Genomic DNA, 20,196 nt, shown 5'->3' with positions numbered 1-20,196 from the left:
AGTCAGAAATTGTAGCTCATAATTGTATCCTTAGTTTATCGTTCTTTATCTGCAGTTTTAATGTGACTTTATTTTGGAACATCGACACCGGATCTCATCAAGTGTGGAATCCGGTGTACTTTTCAGAATTACAGTCGATGTTTTTTTCGAAAACAATGCATTGCGTTTTACGTCATTTCACGCAATAATTTTAATTATTTTGACTGATATAAACGGGATGATATTTAGTTTACGAGTTTCTATTTTTTTGAAAGTGTAGCATAATTTGTACTTTTGGTTGATACATTAGTCTGAAAAACTAAAACCGGAAATATGGTGTTGCTAGTAAATGGAATGGGTGCCTGACTGTTTGTGTCGGATTTTTCATCGGCACTTTAGAGCAGAAAAGACGCGAGGAGAAAGACGCGTTGTTGTCTCACCGTGACAGGGGAAGACAGAAGGAACATTTTCGGACCTAACAACAGTAAGGTATGTTTTATATTTGTATAATCACCATGGCAGTCGTTGTGTACAGTAGAGAACTTTGTGTGTTATACCTCAAACAAACAGGAATGCAACTGGTTAATTTTGTCCACGTTAACTAGTACTAACATATTGTCATAATAATTAAAAGTGCATGGCAACGTTGCCTTGAAACGGTTTTGTTCATTGAAGAGTAAACAACCTTTACTTCCTAACTTGAAGGTGCCTCGTCTGCAGTTTCGAGTTAAGCGTGTCATTGCATTTTCCAGGCTAGTGTCATGTGAACAAATTGCTTCCTCCTTGTTTCCATATATGCTACACGTGCTTTCATTTGTCCCGACTTCCCACTTTCCATGAGTAGTTTTTCCTATAACATTAGTAATAATTCTTTTGTATATACTGTAGATTACAACTCCCTTGCAGCCAGGTGTGGGCAGCCTACCTGGCGTGTTGGCCATATACTGTAGATGTAATCCAGACCACCCAGTACACAATTGCACACTGGTAAGCAACTGAACAAAGTTTCAATTCAAATCTATGATAAGAGTATTCTGAGATTTATTTTTATTTTTTTTAATTTTTTTATGGATTTGCAAAAAAAAATAAAAAATCACGTCATCTTCATCATCATGGGGTGTTAATTTTGAGGAGGAAAAATGAATTAATTCCATTTTGGGATGAGGCTATCACATAAAACAATTTGGAAAAAGTGCAACACTGTGAATACTTTCTGGATGCAGTCGATAAGAACACATTGTCACTGATTGTAAAAATAAAAGAAAAACTGTCAACATAGCCAGTCTTCCATTAAAAACTGTCTACCACCATCATCGAAAAAGATCTGTCAAGGGTGATTGCAGACCGACTTGATTAGCCTACAAAACATGCTACGTTGACGAGCCTTGCACAAGACTTTTGATAGAAAAAGTGACTGTTTGCTTGGGCATCAAATACTTTTTCCCCTGAGAAAGAATAAACGAATTTATAACTTTTACATAGTGTTTTTGTTTCTGAAGTTTTTGAATTGTTGTTCTGCTTAACTGTAACTTCCATAAAATGAAAACTGTAAATTTATTTGTAATGGGCAAAATCAGCAGGCGTTCAAATAATTATTTCCCCCACTGTATATATTGAAGCTGAGATAATTGCTCTCAGTGTGATGCATTAGAGTAAAACTCTACAACACTGCAGACTATAAACACACTGAAGATAGTGTTGAATTGATACTCCAATGAAAATGTGAGTTTTCTTTGTAAAAAGCAGACTTTATGATACTGTTCTTGAATTGAAACAGTTAGACTGGATAATGAGTCCGAATTCCCTACAAACGTTTGCATTCTTCATTACAGGGGGTTCACGTTGAAGAAATCTGTCCAGGATAATGCTCCCACCACTTATATTCGGTCTTCTGGATAAGCAAGAAACAGTAAGCTATAAAATGTTTATACGGTAGGAGTAAAAGCAAAAAAAGCTGATGCACCATGTTTGCTTTGAACTCTGGACTCCACAAGCAAAAACAAAAACAATGGAGTAAATCCTCTTCATTTTGAGTGAGGCGAAATCTCTCAATATTTGATAACGCACGATTAAGTATTTATTTTTTTATTTTCAGACATATTTTCTTTCTAAACGTTAAAATTCGCTCACATCTTGTCTCCATCAACGCACCTTTCATCCAATTCTCAGATCTCTATGTAACACTGTCCACTGCAAGTTGCAAATGGACGGAAGCGCACCGGGTGCGCACCCCAGCCTCAATTCCTCCTATATCCCCGATGGCCTTGACAACTCCATTTCGTCGGAGGACGAGGACAGCGAGGATCCGACTCCTTCATCGGTGTCCCTGGCCGTGCGCTACGCTCCCGATGACCGCTACTCTTTGGTTTACATCATCTTCTTCCTCATGGGCATCGGCTCTCTGCTGCCGTGGAACTTTTTCATCACGGCCAAAAGCTACTGGCTTTACAAAATGAGCAACGGCACAGAGGAGCAGCGGTCCGGCCTCAGCGTGAGTAGGACATATGGGACGGCTTGTACATTTAGTCGAGGTCCTGAAATATGCACAATACAGCTGTGTGTGCGCGTCACGGGGATGCATGTGACTTTGTGGCTGTCAGCACTTTAACGACATTAGACGCGCCTCCAAAACGTGTCAAGGTTAGAAGACAAAGATGGCCAAAAATGGGCGTCCAGTAAAACATTGATTGGACTCAAGAATCAATTTGCCTCTTTTGCACACAGCTCACACAAAATTGCCAAATCGGAGCTGTCAAAGAAGACACAATATTTACACAGAACACAGAAATGTGGGCATGCCAGATATGAAATAAGTAGCAGGCCGTTCTTATGGAAAACACAAACTGGGCTCATTTCTCCCTTTTTCATCCATCATATTTTTTAATTCCCACGTTAGCACTATTTGTGTGTGCATACTGTCAGCAACTCCTTGAAAAAAATGTGTTTTTCTTTTGCTGTTCACAGGACTACTTTGAAAGTTACCTGACATTTGCTTCTACGGTGCCTTCAGTGCTGTGCTTGATTCTCAACTACATTCTCATCAACAGGTCATCCACTTCATTATATGCGCCAAACTTAACATCAAAAACTCTTTTAAAGGGGAAGTTAACCCAAAAATTGTCTTTACAATATGTTCTATTTAGGGGTGTTAGGAAAAAATCGATTCGGCAATATATCGCGATATTATAGCGCGCAATTCTCGAATCGATTTTTAAACATCCATTTTTTATGGGAATATTCAACAAAACGTCTTCCTTAGGGTTAGCATTCCCACATTAAGCATGGAAGAATGTTATATTAATGGAACATTAAGCTTTAATATGTAATTTCAGTGCTGCAACCTGTTTGCTAAATGCAGTGGCTCAGTTATAAACCTGAATTTTCAGATAAATAAATAAATTTCCATACAAATTTTACAGTTTACATGTACAAGTTTACTGATGAGTGTTTCCTAAATTTGAGAAGAAAAAAAATTGCAATAATCAATTTATAGATTCGTATCGGGATTAATCGAATCGAATCGTGACCTATGAATCGTGATACGAATCGAATCGCCAGGTACGAGGCAATTCACACCTTCTATCCAACCTCGCTAGTCTTAACACGATATTATGATCATTAGTGCATTTGTGGAATATGAACCTGTTTTTCTCCATCTCAGGGGGCGGCCATTTTGCCACTTTGCTGTCGACTGAAAATGACATCCCAGTTGCACAGCCAATCGTGGCTCACCTGTTTTCTGGAGCTAAGCCGTAATTGGTTGTTAACCGAGCCCCGGCTGTGATGTCATTTTCAGTTGACAGAATGTAGCAAAATGGCCGCCCCCTGAGATGGATAACAACTGGTGGATTTGGCGGCTTAACTCATATTCCACAAACGCGATATTAATCAGAATGGCATGTTTAGACGAGTGGGCGACCATACATTAAAAAAAGATGTAATCTGCTGAAACGTTGTGTGCGTACGTTATGCTGCCAATCACAACGTCGGCCTCCCCTCGTGCTTTTTTTTTTCCCAGGCTGACTCCAAAAGTGCGCATCCTGTCGTCTCTCTTTGTCATCTTGCTGGTGTTCGTGGCGACCACCGTCCTGGTCAAGGTGGACGTGTCCCACCGCAGGGAGGAATTCTTCGCCGGCACACTGGCCAGCGTGGCCGTCGTCTGCGGAGCTTCCAACATCTTCTGCGGCAGCGTGTTTGGCATTAGTGGACACTTCCCTATGAGGATCTCTCAAGCCCTCATATCAGGTACACGCTGAATTAAGACATTTGCTCAAATTACCGTTAAATATATGCCTTTAAATAATTTGTTACATTAACTGTACCGAACCTCAGAACTTTGTTCTAACCTTTGTTCAATTTGCAAATTGTGTTCAGCGGCTGACCTTGTCACCTTTGTGTCTCGCAGGTCAGGCTATGGGAGGCACACTAAGTGCGGTTGCATCGATCGCAGACCTTGCGGTGGCGGAGGACGTGATAGAAAGCGCCCTGGCCTACTTCTTGACGGCAGACATCTTCATCCTGCTCTGCATCTTTGCTTACCTGTTGCTCCCCAGGCTGGCCTTCGCCAGGTGCACAAAAACTCCCTTGTGATCCGTACCGGAGCTTTATCTGTCATTTGCCTAAATGAACACGTGAGCCCGGACACAAGTTCATCTTTCGTTAGTCACACAGCGGAGAGAATTCACGTGCTCCAGCAGCACAAGATGGCGACGGATAACAAAATGGTCAATTTGCTTACAAACGCATACTGAATATTGCCAAATATTGAAAATTGCCTGCAGTCATTTTAAAGGGAGTGTAATGTGTCAATATTACTCATACATTTTTGAAAACAGAAAAAAAAAGAAAAAAGTCAAGGCGGATTGTGAACACATTTTGGCTCCAAACCATCAGATGACAGCTTGGTGAGGAACGTCCTCTTTTGCAAAGCGTACTTCCAAATGACGTCAATAGAAGACGATTCAAGTGTTGTCTGTGCGTGTCTTGACAATTTGAAACATTTGGATAAAAAAAAAAAAAAAAGTAACCGTTGAGCTCAAATTACAAGAGGCAATGGACGACAGCAAAACTCTGAATGTACTGACAAAATAATCACTTTTCTCACTGTCCGATAACATCGCCCATCTCTAGTTTTAGTTGTATTTCCATTTATTTTCATTTTTTTCGTATTTGCCCCAACATGTTGGTATAACTAGGTGTTTTTTTTTAAGCATAAATATTTTGTTTTCAACACATTTGTCCCGGGGCTATTTTCCATTTTTGCATGGCGAGTCATTTCCATTCACAACATTAGCACTTGGCTATCGGAGACGAAATCACAGCCGTTTCGAGAGAGAATGGTATGACCGAGGCGTGGCCTGGCGCAGCTATTTCCATAAAAGTGACACGCCCCTAAAAGATTCTATTTTGAACAGAGCGTTTTTCTGCTGATTTAGGAACAGCAAAAATATTAGATTCAAAATCAATCTTGACGAATGCATGTCACAGATATAGAAATATTTTAGTATGTGGAAAAGTTAAATAATACAAGGCCTTTAAAAACATAAAAATCTAACAAAGAAAAGAACACAGCATACACGAGTTCACTACGAGAAGCATGAAATCAGAAAATAACACGTGGTAATCAATACAACGTTATTCTCCTCCTCCATGCAGATACTACATGATGGCTGCCACGATGACCATTCCAGAAGAGGGCGTGGCAGGAGGGGGCTCAAGGTCCACGCAAACGCCTCCACTGTGGCCCATTCTCAAGAAGACGTGGCTTCTGGGGACGTGCGTCTTTTGTGTGTTCTGCGTGACCATCATGGTGTTCCCGGCGGTGTTGTCCGGCATTCAGTCGGTCGACAAGGACAGCGGCAGCCCCTGGACCAACACCTACTTTGTTCCCCTCGCCGGCTTCCTGCTGTATAATGTTGCGGACTTCTGCGGCAGGCAGTCCACCGCCTGGCTGCAGGTGCCGGGCCCCACCAGCCGACTTTTGCCCGCGTTGGTCGCGTGCCGATCCGTCTTGGTGCCTCTCATCATCTTCTGTAACTATCAGCCCAGGGACCACCTTCGCATCGTGCTCTTCACTCACGATGTCTATCCCATCGTCTTCAACTGCCTGTTAGGCTTCTCCAACGGCTACCTGGGGACCCTGCCCATGATCTACGGGCCCAAGGTTGTGCCCCGGGAGCTGGCGGAGGCCACCGGAGTGCTCATGTCCTTCTTCCTCACTCTGGGACTCGCCGTCGGATCGGCTCTGTCCCTTGTTATTGTGCACGCCATCTAATGATCTCGGAAGGAACGTTGCAATATACGACCGGGCTGTGACGCAAAACGTACGCACGTTTGTGACATCGGCACTTCACTGAGACTGCCCCAAAAAATACTGAGGAAAAAAAAAAAGAGGATGAGGATCGTTTTACACCAAGCACTCACAACTTAAATGACAAGAGCTCTGATGAAATATTCATTCATTTAATTGTATATATATATTTTTTTAAATGAATAACTCTACGACAACGTCAATCCAAAACAAACATTATTTCTGTAAAGGCAAAGTATTTGACAGATGCAGTTATAAAGTTGTGGCTGGTCATTTACATGTTGGAAAACGTACGTGATCTCATATAATCATGCTACTAAAGAATATGTCTAATTGTGTCCCTGGATTTTGGGGAGCCCCAAAATGAAATTTTGCTTGGGGCCACATTTCGGTCTGGCGCTATACATGAAAATGCGTAAGTATTGCGGAAAATATTTAGCAGTTTAATTCAAAAAGTGAAACTCATTACGAAATATTACATGTTTGATGGTTATAGCTCACCAATCACCACTAATGAAAACCCCAAGAAGTTAGAATATTACAAAAGAAACAATCAACAAAAGGTTGAATAATACTTTCACTTTATGAATTAAACTAGTGAAATTAAATAACATTTTGTACAACGTTCTAGTTGAGATGAATCTGTAAAATCTCGGTATTATTCTCGTTTCACTTGGTTTTACACATTATCTTGAGTGTTGATTATGTTAATTGTTTTTTGGTTTTTTTTTACTTCAGTGTTAGCTTTCAATCGTTTCTGTGTAATTTTTCAAAGTGCTATTAATGTGGTTTACAGATGAAAATGGCTTTCACTTACGTCAATGGCCAACAGAGGGCGGCAAAGGGCAACATTGGGAGCACCAGTCTGGGAAGCGCTAACGATATTTTACCATAAACAAATACTTGAATACACGCACTTTTTCTAACTCCAGACAATCATTGTGCATTTTTAATAATATTAAAATAAAATCATTTTATCAATAATTATGGATCATCATTATAAACCAGTGTTAATTGGCTGGAAGTTTACCAAAGTTACAAAAGACTACCTCGGTAATAGTCCAAAGTGACACGTGCTACTGAGTAACTTATGTCTGTATTTCATTATTAATTGAACTAATTAAGTTACTGCTTATACTTGCAGCATAAATAAAGCACAAATGACCCAATCAACATTGCATATTGATTAACAAATAATGTATTTGTGTATTATTGCCTTTGTCCTAGTGAATTATTAATTCAGTGATTCTTTAGAGAGCCACTTGAGGAAGTCCATGTACCTCTATTGGTTCTTATATCACACATTGGAATCACTCATATTGTGCCTAAAGTCATTCCAAACAGTCATGTAGCGTCAGGCTTCACAAAAATAAACCACACGGAGGCTGTTTTTAAACTAAGAAATATAATTTATTGCATAAAAATTATATTTAGTTACAGGTAAGAAGGCTAGATGTTTATTTACAATTGGTACTTTACAGAGATAAAATGTCACTGAAATACATTTTTAGCATTTTTTTTGTTTGTAAAAATTCCTTTTTATTTTTTATTTTTTTTTTAAAGAAAATCATTTTTTGAACAGGAGCAAAGAGAAATGTAGTCCATTTGCAGCAACATGTATCAGAGCTACAGTGAACAATCCAAAAAGATCTGAGAGAATAAATACTGGTCTACACGAGCCAGTCTCTGCAACAAGAACAGCCACTAATAACCTCCATGACCTTGATCCAATTATCCAATCCAGAAAGTTGCACCTCAGAAAAAAAAAGGAAAAGTTAAGCATTCCTGCGCCACGTTTTGTTTGATACAAAATCAAAAACCCTGTCTGTGTTATGCTCTCATTTGAAAAAATAGAATTCTTCTTCCACGAGGCAAAATAAGTCATGATGCTTTTATTTTCTTTTGCGCTTGCATAGCACTTAGAAATGTGCACCCCCGCCAAACCCCTGCACACACGCACACACGCACGCACACAATCTAACATCGGGTAGACCCGCTGAAATGTCCACACAAATAAACATACACACAAAAGTGGAGTGTGAAGGGTTGTGAGCACACACGCAATCCATTCAAGCAGTGACATGACCCACTGCAGATAGAGGGATACTTCTGGTGTTTTGGTTTTGAGATTTCAAAGATAAAAACACTTCTCTTTTTTTTTTTGCGAACATTGTTACAATTTGAGATGTAACCGACATCAGCGTTTCCCTCCTAACGATAGATGAAAACGTGGATGCTATCTAACACTGATGATGAGAATAGCTTGAGGGTCCTGGCCATGAAACAGAAGGGGGGGGGGGGGGTGGAGCAATAATGAGCTACAGTGAAGAGACTTCTACGTAGAACAATTGTTGAGGTAAAAGTCATAAACTCCTCTTGCCTGCCTTGTTTATAAACTCTAATCAATTCCGACAAATTTCATTTCAGCACATTTAAGCATCACTTATGACGTACAGTGGAACCTCCAAAGTGGAACGCCTTAGAAGTGATACAATGTTAACCAAAAGAATGGAATCTTTACCTCAGTGAGCATCAAAAAAAAAAAAAAAAAAATTCTTGCCTATTTATCAAACGGTTGCTAACCTAAATAGTACGTAGCTGAAGGCATAAGGGCTAATAAATAGCATTTAAAGTGACTGGAGAAGTTTGCCAACAAACGGCACAATCATTAGGAGGACGGCTGAAAAAGATGCAGTTAATTTAAGAGGAAGAAAAAGAGGCAGAGAAGGTCCCCAATTATGTAAGTTCCATTAAGTGAAAAAAACAAACAAAACATATGCCTTTGTATGTGTTTCTGCAGATGTTTAGTTGAACAATTAGTTTTTGATGAATCTTTTGTTTTACTTGTCAGTTTGATAGCAAACTTCAAGGAGCAGTTATGAGAGCAAATTACAGTCTCTTATTTGGAAAAGTGAGAGTCTTATTATTTTTGGTTTGATGGCCTCCAAAATTTTGATACAGCGAGTGTGAAAACAGGCACTGAGGAATAGTTTGTGTATTTGAATTTAAAAAGGTAAAAATTGGCTTAAAGCATTCGGAAGGGGAAAACTAGACTACTATAAAATATAGCAACAATTCTTTTAAATATGTTCTCTCTGTGTGATATATTTCCATCTATTGCAAATAATTTACGGTATTCCCCCCTCGCCCCAAAACAATGTTGACTATCACTTTCTTAAACAGTAACCAATTTGCTTGTGTTGTTTATTTTTTTGCATTTGTATGTATGCTGTCTTCGAATACATAAAGAGATTGTTGTTTTAAACATCTGGTTTTCCGATGCAACCTGCGCATCGTTTCCTATGATTATGCTATTATATTGATTTTGTTGTATTGTGCAAATAAATCAATAAACACAACCACAAATGGCTGGATGTGCTCTTGTGCAACTCAGACAGACGTACAAGGCTTCAAGTCTCGCCACAAGCGACAGTATCGTTCTGAAACAGGTTCCTCTTCCCTCTCGGAGTATTTCAACTTTATTTTAGATTTATTGAGTTCCGTTTGAAAAAAAAAATGCAGTATGCACGTGGGCTAAAAGCTGAGCCCGGCCGCGAATAGTAAAAGTTTGAGTAATTAGCACCCACTCAAAAAGTTTATAATTGCAGATGGATGCTACAAGATGGCGGCAAAGCACCACTTTTATTTTAGAAAGGGCTTTAGCCTGAGGCACAAAACAGGTGAGTTTTTCCAGCAAATAACAGAGGATAGGTTCCTCTGCCCAAAAAATCAGTGAGTATGTGTGGAACACTAACTCGAAAAACAGTTGGGTCAAAAATAACACAAATTAAGCACAAAAAAAAATGGACCGACCCAACTTTGAGTTATTTAACTCAAGAAGATTGATCAAATTAAAGTAAGAACCCACAAAGAAACACAATTTGTTGTTTTGTTTTGTGGGTTTTTCATTTTGCCCAACTTTTTGGGTTAATTGAACAATCTAATTGAATTGCATAAAAATTGAACAGACCCAACTTTTTGAGTTATGTAACTGGCTGCTTTTATCTTTACCCAACTTGCATCAAAAATTAACCGACCCAACTTTTTGCATTATTTATACCAAAAAGTTGGGTTAAATTAAACTGAAAACCCACAAAGCAACCAAATTCATTTGTTTGTTTTGTGTGTTCATTTGACCCAACTTTTTAGGTTAATTGAAAAAACTACCCCAACTTTTGTAGTTATTTAAGCCCAAAAAGTTTGTTCAAATTTAATTAATAACCCACAAAGAAACACATTTTTTGGGTTGTTTGGTGTCTTTTATTTCACCCAACTTTTTTTGATAGTAGCCCAATAATAGCCAATTAAGCCAAAAAAGAACTGGCCCAATTGTTTGAGCTATTTACCCCAAAAAGTTGTGTCAATTTAAATTAATAACTCACAAAGCAACCCAAATTGTTGTTTTGTTTTTTGGGTTATTCATTTGACCCAACTTTTGGATGAATTGAACAACCCTAAATGTTGGGTCGGTCCCATTCTGACCCAATTTGGGCAATTTTTGACCCGACTGTTTCTTGAGTGTTGTATGACAGTCTTTTTATAACGGCGCCAGTTTGACTTTGGACCAGAGCAATCTCGTTTTAATTATTTGCAATGTGAAAATCAGTTGTGAACAAAAATTGGAGGTTCATCTGCATCCTGTAACTAATTGTGTCCAACTTTGAAGGCTCCCCTGTCTCACACTGGAATGAAAAGACATTAACGGCACAAAATGATGTTGTTCTCAATGACTGAGTAGCCTGCTGCGTGCTTTTATATGGCCTGCGATACTGCAGCAAAATGAGTTGCACAGAGAAACAAAAGGGAAACGAGAACAGCAATGATAAACAATCCCAAATATGGATGATAACTTAAAGAGCGTTCCCCAAAGGAAACTTTTAAAGGATGACCAGAAAAGTCTTGCAATTTATTCTCAGCGGACGAGAGTGCGGCAAAGTGAGAGGAGAGATTACACACAAGCACCCCCCGCCAGTTGCGATGATAGAGTGCGTACGCCAAGGCTTCGAGGCATTTTGTTAGTACAATAGAAAAAAGTCACTCGTTCCACTGGACGAGATAAGAAGAGCCCAAAGCCAGACGCTCAAACCCCAGCGCTTCCTCTCGTCCTCGTTTGATTCGTCCGCAAACCAACGAGAGAGAAACGACAGCCAGTCTTGAGCGAGAGCCGATTAATGACCGCTTTATGTTCGCGAGTGCGTCTGCAGCCCGCGGTGCTCGCGCGCACCGCAGCGGAGATTTGCATTGGTGACAAAACAATCAGGCGACTGGCCCGAGGTGCGATGGTGTTCAATCATGCACTTCCATGCTGCTACTCAAACATGGGTAATCCCACGTCTGCTTTTGTCATATTGTTCATTCTTCAGGGGGGCTTGAACACATTCCTTTTCGCTTTACTACCCTGAAAGCAGCTCTATTTATATACAGTACATGAATGTTTTCTTTTTCGCACTTTCAAACAGAAAACATCTTCAAACTGGTTTCAAATCTCGACATCACTTTGGAGGGTTCAGGCTGAGTGGTTCTGGAAATGAGTTGATGAAGAGGTAATAGAGTACATGGAAACGGATCTAAAATGCTTGACCGTCGGCGTCGCAGCGGACATATTCATAGGCGTGTTTACGATTTATGTTCTTGTTCCTCCGCCGATCAACAATCCCCATCTGTCGTCATGACGACGAGCACCTCACCCTTGCCCATCTCCTCGAGCGCCGTCGCCAGAGAGACCAGGTCTGCGTCGCCTTGGTGACAAGCTTCCCATAAGTCCAGGAGAACTCCTGTGGGGCTGGGCTTTGTTGCAAAGTAGTTCAAGTACCTGAGGGGGGGAAAATTATACAAGTCAGCGGGAACCCGAACACAAACAATTCAGTTGCGAGGCTTCGTTTGTGGATCATTCAGTAAGTAAGTATGTGATTTACAGTCGTACCCAAAGCAGGGATGGGCAACTGGTGGCCCCCGAACGTACTCTGAGTGACCCCTTGATTAATTCAAATGAATAAATACATATGAAAAAAGAATACATAAATAAATAAATAAACAAACACATTTCAAAATGTTGCTTTTTTTTTTTTTTAACCCAGAAAATTCTACAGAAAACGCTGAGAAATGTTCAGGATATATAAGGGAATTGGGAGAAAAAAATACTGGGGGGAAAAAAACTTGAGAAAAATACATTAAAATGTATGTGAATCTGCGGGTGCCAACTGCTAATTATGCTAGGTCGACTGTTGTTTTAAGTTGTAATATTGCCATTCACCACTAGATGGCAGACATGCTCTTACACTGCGTATTATACTGCCTCATTTTACAACGTGAGGGTTTAATTATTTTTTTGTCCGGTTCGAAACGACATGCAGGACAAACAATATCTCAATAATATTCCAATTTTGAGTGAGATGATTTTTGTGAAAAAAAATTACAAAATGAGTTCTTGCACTTAAAAGAGAAGTCAACCTTAAACATTTCTTGACAATAATATGCTAAATGTGACCTCACTAGTCTAAACATAACATTCTGATCAATATTACAAATGTGCAATATGAGTTAGCAGACTAGAGAGGGCGGCCATTTTGCCACTTGCTGTCGCCTGAAGATGACATCACAGTTGCTCAGGGCTCAGGCAACGACCAATCAGAGCGCACCTGTTTTCTGAAGCTGAGCTGTGTGCAAGTGGCAAAATGGCCGACTTCTAATATAGATTAAAATGGCTGGATTTTGCTGCTTAACTCATATTCCACTAACGAGATATTAACCAAAATACCGTATTGTGGGGCTGCATAGAACGTATTATTGTCAATACATTTTGGGGGTGTTGACCTCCTCTTTAATGTTGGTTTACTGTTCAACAGTTTTGTGCCGCCCTTGAACGACAAATTTTGACCTTTGCACTGAAACAAAAACAGCCTGTGGTTATTTGGTTGTTTACTTCAAACACTTTGTCGATGGTGGTGTGCTGTGAGGTTTGTTTTTCGAATGCAAAATATGCGCCTGGGCTCAATAAATGTTGGGAAACACTGCACCCGAGTATATGGCTGGTCTTGACAGAATAAAGCTCAGGGCTGACCTGTCAAAGCCTAAACTGCGCGCCAGTAGTCTCCAGTCGCACCCTCGGGCGCTCGGCGCGTCCAAACTGGCGCAGATCTTCTGGCGGATGGAGCAAGGCAGGCGGAAGGCATACGGTCCTACTTGAGAAGAGGGCAGACAGGAGCCTGCCGAGGGGAGCGGCGAGTGCGGCGGTAGAGTCTGCGTTGGGAAGAATAAAAAGCAGAAAAGGCTTGAGAACAATCTCGCGGAGAGGATCTGGCGGCGAGAAGGCGACGGCCGGCGTGACCTCCTGGATGTCGGTGTGCAGCTGAAAGATTTGCCCCTCCCCTTCCACTTGTCGCACGCAGATTTTACAAGAGAGCTGTGACACCACCAGGCTGCTTCTCTCTAGGCTGAAGGTGCAATGCAGAGGTCTCTGACTGCCACTCCAAATGTGGTAGAATGGGATCTCCTGGGAGGAAATCAGGAGGAAAGTGAATCTTAAAAAGCGACGTCTTTGATTGGGCCAGGGTCACAGTGTCAGATGAGAGGCTGAGGAAACTCAACCTGGTACTTGGCCAGCAGTTTGCTTCTCCAGTGAGTGTGAGGGATGTCGTGGATGGACAGACGCAGGTTGTGGTAGCTGTCTTTAAACAGCAGCGGCTTGGGATCCTCCAGTAAGACTCCACCCAGACTCCGCTCCAGATCCAGCACCTCCTGTATGGACGAGAGACAAATCAATCAATCCATCCATCCATCAATCAATCCTCCCCCCCCCCCCCCTCTCTCCATCCATCCGGGTTTTTCCAGCATATAACATTTTGAGACCTTATTTTGCCTCTAGCTCTAAAACCTCTGACATCATGAAAATTGTCATTATCTGAAAAGCATTACATTAGTTAGGTGGCATTTTAACTGCAATTGCACCAGAAACAGTTGGAGGTCGCTTCTAAACTGTCAAGTAAGAAGAGAAGAGCTGTAAAATCATAGGAGTTTTTTTCTACTGCAAATGTGGTGGACACGTTTGTCGATGATCAAATCGGTTTCTTTGGTGACCAAGCAGGCTCTGATTTTGGCATTTCAGACATGCCTCGTTAATCATTTGGCATTTTTCGAGTGCTGATGAAAGTCACGAGTCACGAAAATGCTACGAGAGCCGAGGCCACTACCTGAGGATATATTTTAATTGCTCAAGAAAAGATAACCCATCTCCCACCTTGAGTGCATGCGGGGTGTCGTGGATGCAGTAAACGCGAAGGCTGTAGTCCAGGGAGAGGCAAGGCGCTCGGGGTGCGAACAAAGCCAACTGAAGGCGCTTGCAGGCCGGTTGCGGGGGGCACGACTGACCCACCAGGCCGTACGTGCCCAGCTGCTCCATGAGAACATGACAACACTCCTCCTCCAACTGCAGATAGCACGGAGAGGACAATCTTTCCTCTCCCACTGTCAGCACCTCCTGAGAGGGAAAAGATGTGTCAAGTGGGCCTCAATAGAGACATCGTCTCTTTTTTACAGTACACGGAGGAGTCGCACCTCCCATGCGCCCTGGTGCGTCTGCGTCTTGAGTGTGAGTGTCCAGTCAGGTGTTGGCGTGTCCAGCTGGGCACAGTGCGGCAAGGTGAGGACAACGGGCCGATTGAGCAGCAAAGCAGATGGACCGCAGCTCACTGCCGGGCTCAGCACTGTCTGACTGCCCTCAGATGGCAACCTGCGAACGCCGCACAACAGGTCGGATCAGAGCATCACAATCGACTTCAAAGAGCGCAACCTGACACATCGGATGAGTCGTAACACAACATGTCCGACTGAAGCCAGATTGAGGAGCGAGGTGACGCGGGTTGCAAATAAAGACGAGATCACTTACGTCGTTTTGTCCCATTTGCTGATGATGAGGTACATCTCATAGAACTTCCCCTGGGGAATGGTGCCGGGCGGGACCAGGAGACTCACACCTACAGGAAGAGGTGTGTTTTATGTAATCTGGGACAGACTTTGACACATAAATATATTTTTCAACTGTTCAACAGTCATCATCTGTGAAGGGAAGTGTCTACTGATAATCAATGGTGGCGGTCCGCACTCAACTGAATGACATTGCAGTTCATAAATGCAAAATTTACGGAAACGTAAAACTGCCAATGTGGGGTAAACATTTTTATTTATTTATTTTTATGCCCACAGTGCATGATTTCTGTGTGGAATTTTTTCCCCATAATGCCACGGAGTATGTGCAAGTCAGTACACCTCATGGCATTATGGGAATAATTTTTTAATTTTTTTTAGCAATTAGCCAACAATTTGGAACATTCTTGCAAATACGTTCAAACTCGTGTGGGGAAAATGAAGCTCGATGAACCACTTGCAAATGTTTTTCCCTCTTCTAGATGGTGGTCTTGATTTAAATAAAGCTGCAGTGGAAATTTAATCAATTTAATTTCATTTGACTAGCCATTATTTTTAAACCAAGAACACCATCTAAAGGAGAAAAAAACATATTGCAAGTGGTTCATGAAGCTTCATTTTCCCATCACTTGTTTGAACATACTCGCAAATGCGTCCAAACGTCAAAAATGTTTACTCCACATGGGCAGTTCCACGCTTCTGTACCATTTCATGTTCTGAGGGATTGACGTCTTGCACAATGGCACTACAACAATGCTCAGGAAGTCTCTTTCCAACAATCAATGCTAGTTTACATATTTTGGTACACAGCTTCTTTTTTTTTCTTTTGTTTTTTTCTATTCTTACAACAACTCAGCTGACTTTTGATGGCCAGCAGAATGCTCACTTTTTTTTTCTAGTGCTGGTGAAAATATACTGAAAATGACCTGTCAAAACTCAATCAGTAGTGCTCCCTGGGAAGTTAGAAAAATGAACCCTTGACACTGATTTCACTGATAAACACGGAATTTGGTGGCTGAAATTGAACAGGAAGTCTGCCATTTTTCTTTGAAGCAGCCATTTTTGGCGCCTTCTGACGCTCCTCAAATTCCTACAAGGGAATTTGCCCAATTGCGGACCATTAGGAACGCTACATATTTTTTGGGAGCTCTATACATGCAATTTTGTTATTATTTAATTCATGACCATGTGATTTCATGACCAGTCTACTGTCTCCCAACTTCAGGACCCTTTGAGCAGTTTTAATGCTTGTGGTGACTACCTGTGTTAGGGATGGTAAGCCGGCCCCCAAGGTGCCCCAGGGTGGCACTTGTGCTCAGCCCAGGCTCTCTGGACAGCGTGTGGCTGTGAAACTGTCGCTCCCTCCCACCGGTGCCCACCGACTTTAGGCTGAGGATCTCGCCGTCTCCCGAGTACATATCAGCGGGGATCTCCAGCGACGACAGTGTGGAGGAGTTGTACACCTTGATTTTGAGACTGGGCAGGGGGTCCAACAGGGGGGATGTGGTCATGGGGATTTTGTGGTGGCTTTCGTTAACACCATGCTGCAAGGAGAAGAGCGGCCCGCGGAATTGCCCCGCTGTGGCCGTCAGGTCGGGAGGAGCGGACGGATGCAGTGGGTGGAGGTTATCTGTGGACGCAAGATAGAGAGAGAGTCTTCTCTTATCTGCAGAAATGAAGCGGCCCTCGCTGAGAGTGCAAAAAGTGATGCAAGTGAAATGGATTAATGTTGCTAATTAATATTTAATGGCCAGAACAAGAGACCAGATACCATGACAAATGCTTTGAACGCTAAAAAATGTAATGTGGTAAAGAATGGAGACGTGCCTACGTGAGAGGAGATAATGGCGTAATGGTATAAAAAGAAATCCCGATAAAAATAGAAAGCAGTGCTGAAAGTGGAAACAAATGTGACGACGCACTTCTATGAGCAGGAGCAAAAATAAAACAGGAAATAAAACACCGTGGGTGTATGTGTGTGTGTGTCAACGTACCTTGTCTGGGAGGCTTGTAGTTGCCAGGGTGAAAGGCAGCGGCGAGGGCGGAAGAAGAGTCTGTGATGTCTCCGTGGAGGTGGCTGCATCGGCGGCGGTACGCCAGCACGCCTACGCACAGCACCAGGATCACGCACAGTAGCAGCGCTCCTACCAGACCAGCGTAGACTGCTACGCCCATCTCTGGCGCCAGCGCTGAGAGGAGAGAAAGAAAAAAAAGTATGGGGAAAAGTTGCACTTGCAAAGATTGCTAAAGGGGAAAGTGGTTTACAAGTGTTAGTTACTGTATAGTCAACAGTTATGTATTGTAGCTGATAGGGACGTTCGATACAACTTTTTTTTCAGACCGATACATAATACGAGTAATCAATACCAAGTACCGATATTACTATTACTTTTGATACATAAAAAAAACCCAATAAAAGATAATTTTAAATAAAAATGTATATATCTCAATGTATCAAGTGTCCTTAAAATTGCATAAAAATAATGGCAAGTTTGTATTCTTGTAATTTATCATTTATAGTTCCTGATCGTAAAATGGCCACAAGTTACCTGGTATCGGTATTCGGCCATCTCTAGTATCTGAGTACAAATATTTGGTTACTGTACTTATCCGTAGTTTTTTCACATATTTGTGCTTAACTTTGTTATTTATATTTCTTTCAACTTTTAGATTTTATGCCACAAAATGTCTTTAATGTACTGTACTGTATACCGATACTACAAAATATAATGCAAATAAATTGTTTGTTGCCTGAACTGATGTGATATGTGTGAATATGCAGGCAATCATTGAAATCTTTATATGTATGCGCTACTATTGTAATTCTAACCCAATACTTTTACTTGTAATACTTAAGTACATTTCATGTAAAAAAATAATACTTTGAATGCAGCAAATGTTAGATACTTCAAGACAAGGGATGGGCGGATACTGATACCAGGCCTTATTTCAAGCAATCAGTACTCATGACTTCAGGAACTAGGAATGAGAAATTAGAAGAAAAATGCCACGAATTGCATTTAAAAAATAAAATAAAAAAGCTATATTAGGTATTTCTTTAAAATGATCTGTCATTGTTTTTATTTGGAAACGTAAGTATTAGTAGTAATGGTAGTCGAACATCCCTGATAAGACTTTTATCCAAGAGACTAACTTTTACCAAAGTTATTTTCTGTTAAGATACTTGTACTTATACTCAAGTATCACTTTCAGGCAATTAAATTTTTTTTTTTTTTAGTTTGAGTCCATTTAGACTACGTGCAGTACATCAATGGGTTGGAAAAGTAGAGTTTAATTAAAACAGCCCAAAGGATGCTAGTGTGAAAGATACCTTCCTTAAAGCTTCCTTCATTTACCAAAGAAATAGCACTGCTTCGTGAATATGAGACGAGATGAGATACATTTGCTAAGAACCTGGATAAGCGCTAAAAGTGAAACTATCACTAATTGAGGTGAATCCAAGAATAGCTTTCTTTGGTTTAACTTTGGAAATTTAAAACGAGGACAGAAGATTTCCGCTTCCATCTGCTTCTTTGGAATAACTACGAAGAGCCGATCACTTCACAGACTGCAGGAAGAGGCGGAGCAATCCCAGCGACCTGCACCACTTTCTCGTCTACAGCAGAGCATGTGATTTATTTCATGGATCTGCCAATATTCCTGCTGGGATGTTTCCAGTATTCCATTTAAGCGGATCATGCAGTATAGCAACAACGACAAAGAGTGGAAGACGTAAAAGCAACATGGATAAAGATGTTGACTTTATGTTCACCTGCTCCCCACTGGGCTGCAACTCCTTCCTCTCCTGCTGCCTGATTGCTGGTTGAGATTAAACGGCTCAATGCAACAACTCCTAAAAGCGGCAATTAGGAATAATTGCGCTTTTTATTTGCTCCTGGGCTCCCTTTACAGTTGTGATTTGTATTTTATTTTAAAGACCAACTGATAGAAAATGAATTTGTTGACAAGGGGTGAAGGTATTGAAGCACTTGCAGCTTACGCAGTGGCCACGTATGCCGGCCTGTGGGGTGGATTTTGAAGCGTATTGAAAAAAGGAAAATGCTTATTTTGCCTATGGAAAAAGGTTTTGTGAATAACTGCTGGCAAGACCGGATCACCCGTATGTTTGTAGTCCAAAAGCAATGTCGGACGACAAAGTAAGATACAAAAATCTTTTGGGAAAAATGAGCAAAACAGCAAAGAAACGCTACGGTTTATCAAGAATTACAAAAGCAAACACATACGACGTCATCGCAGGGAGCAGTCGCTTCCCGGTCTTCTTCTTCTTTTAAATTATTGGTGGATCACATCTCTATGGTGTGTAGCGATAATTGGGTCGCTGTAATGGCGAACAAATAATTTAGAAGGGGAGTTGTGATTTCCTCAGTTACCTCTAGGGGCTTACTTTGCTTGGTTTGTCGGACCAAAACAAACAATGAAAATCCTATATCAAGTGTTCATAATCTGAAGTCGCTACTCTAATTAATTATGGAGTCCTTTGATTTAGTAAGAGAATTAATAGGGTTGCCGTAATGGCGAAGAATAAGTTAGACGGCACTAAGGGGAGTTGTAATTTCCTTAGTAACCTCTAGGGGCACCATGTTGACTTTGCTTGGTTTGTAGGAGCAAAATAAATGAGGTGCCCCTAGAGGTTACTGAGGAAATTAAAACTTCCCTTAGTACCGTCTAAATTATTTGTTCGCCCTTACGGCGACCCCATTATCGCTACGGGTGTATACTGCCACCTACAGCAGCGGAGTCCCCTCTCAATATTCACGAAAGAAGAACAGATGGAAACAGGCATAAGTCACATTCTCATAAATTCGCTTAAAAAATTCTAAACATTTGGATGGAAACCTGACTATTTGTTACTTTTCATCTTTGTTGGACAGGTTGTGAGTGTGAAGACAAATTTCTTGTGTGTTATTACATTCTTGGCTAATATATCTGATTTTGATTCTAGAGTGCGGCAAAGTTTGTACACT

General features: G+C 41.1%; 2 protein-coding genes across 6 annotated transcripts in view; one reads left to right on the top strand and one right to left on the bottom strand.

Annotated features, from left to right (window-relative positions):
* Positions 1-327: 327 nt before the first annotated feature.
* On the top strand, positions 328-7,458 carry slc29a3 (solute carrier family 29 member 3). Of its 3 annotated transcripts, none has more exons than XM_086092669.1 (8): positions 328-468; positions 868-966; positions 1,812-1,888; positions 2,149-2,470; positions 2,944-3,026; positions 3,998-4,224; positions 4,385-4,547; positions 5,635-7,458. In XM_086092669.1, exons 4-8 carry the CDS (start codon positions 2,183-2,185, stop codon positions 6,251-6,253), a joined length of 1,380 nt encoding a protein of 459 aa, XP_085948795.1. In that variant the 5' UTR covers positions 328-468; positions 868-966; positions 1,812-1,888; positions 2,149-2,182; the 3' UTR covers positions 6,254-7,458. The 3 variants fall into 3 exon arrangements, with proteins under 3 accessions (XP_085948795.1, XP_085948797.1, XP_085948796.1); XM_086092670.1 differs by having other exon boundaries at positions 336-463; XM_086092671.1 differs by lacking the exon at positions 868-966.
* Positions 7,459-7,695: 237 nt separating this feature from the next.
* unc5b (unc-5 netrin receptor B) overlaps positions 7,696-20,196 on the bottom strand; it is a 57,027-nt gene continuing 44,526 nt past the window's right edge. For all 3 annotated transcript variants that reach the window (XM_086092666.1, XM_086092667.1, XM_086092668.1), the window contains 9 exons: positions 17,206-17,400; positions 16,473-16,841; positions 15,174-15,261; positions 14,843-15,017; positions 14,526-14,765; positions 13,877-14,026; positions 13,617-13,781; positions 13,350-13,528; positions 7,696-12,101 (listed from right to left, as the gene is read on the bottom strand). In XM_086092666.1, the coding sequence (XP_085948792.1) occupies positions 11,936-12,101; positions 13,350-13,528; positions 13,617-13,781; positions 13,877-14,026; positions 14,526-14,765; positions 14,843-15,017; positions 15,174-15,261; positions 16,473-16,841; positions 17,206-17,400 (1,727 nt within the window). In that variant the 3' untranslated portion in view covers positions 7,696-11,935. The remainder of the gene's footprint in view (positions 12,102-13,349; positions 13,529-13,616; positions 13,782-13,876; positions 14,027-14,525; positions 14,766-14,842; positions 15,018-15,173; positions 15,262-16,472; positions 16,842-17,205; positions 17,401-20,196) is intronic.

Source organism: Leptonotus elevatus, chromosome 13 (genome assembly GCF_054856555.1).
Source record: "Leptonotus elevatus isolate MCC_2025b chromosome 13, RoL_Lele_1.0, whole genome shotgun sequence".
In the NCBI taxonomy this organism is placed as follows: Eukaryota; Metazoa; Chordata; class Actinopteri; order Syngnathiformes; family Syngnathidae; genus Leptonotus; species Leptonotus elevatus.
This window is presented reverse-complemented; position numbering and strand designations above follow the sequence as displayed.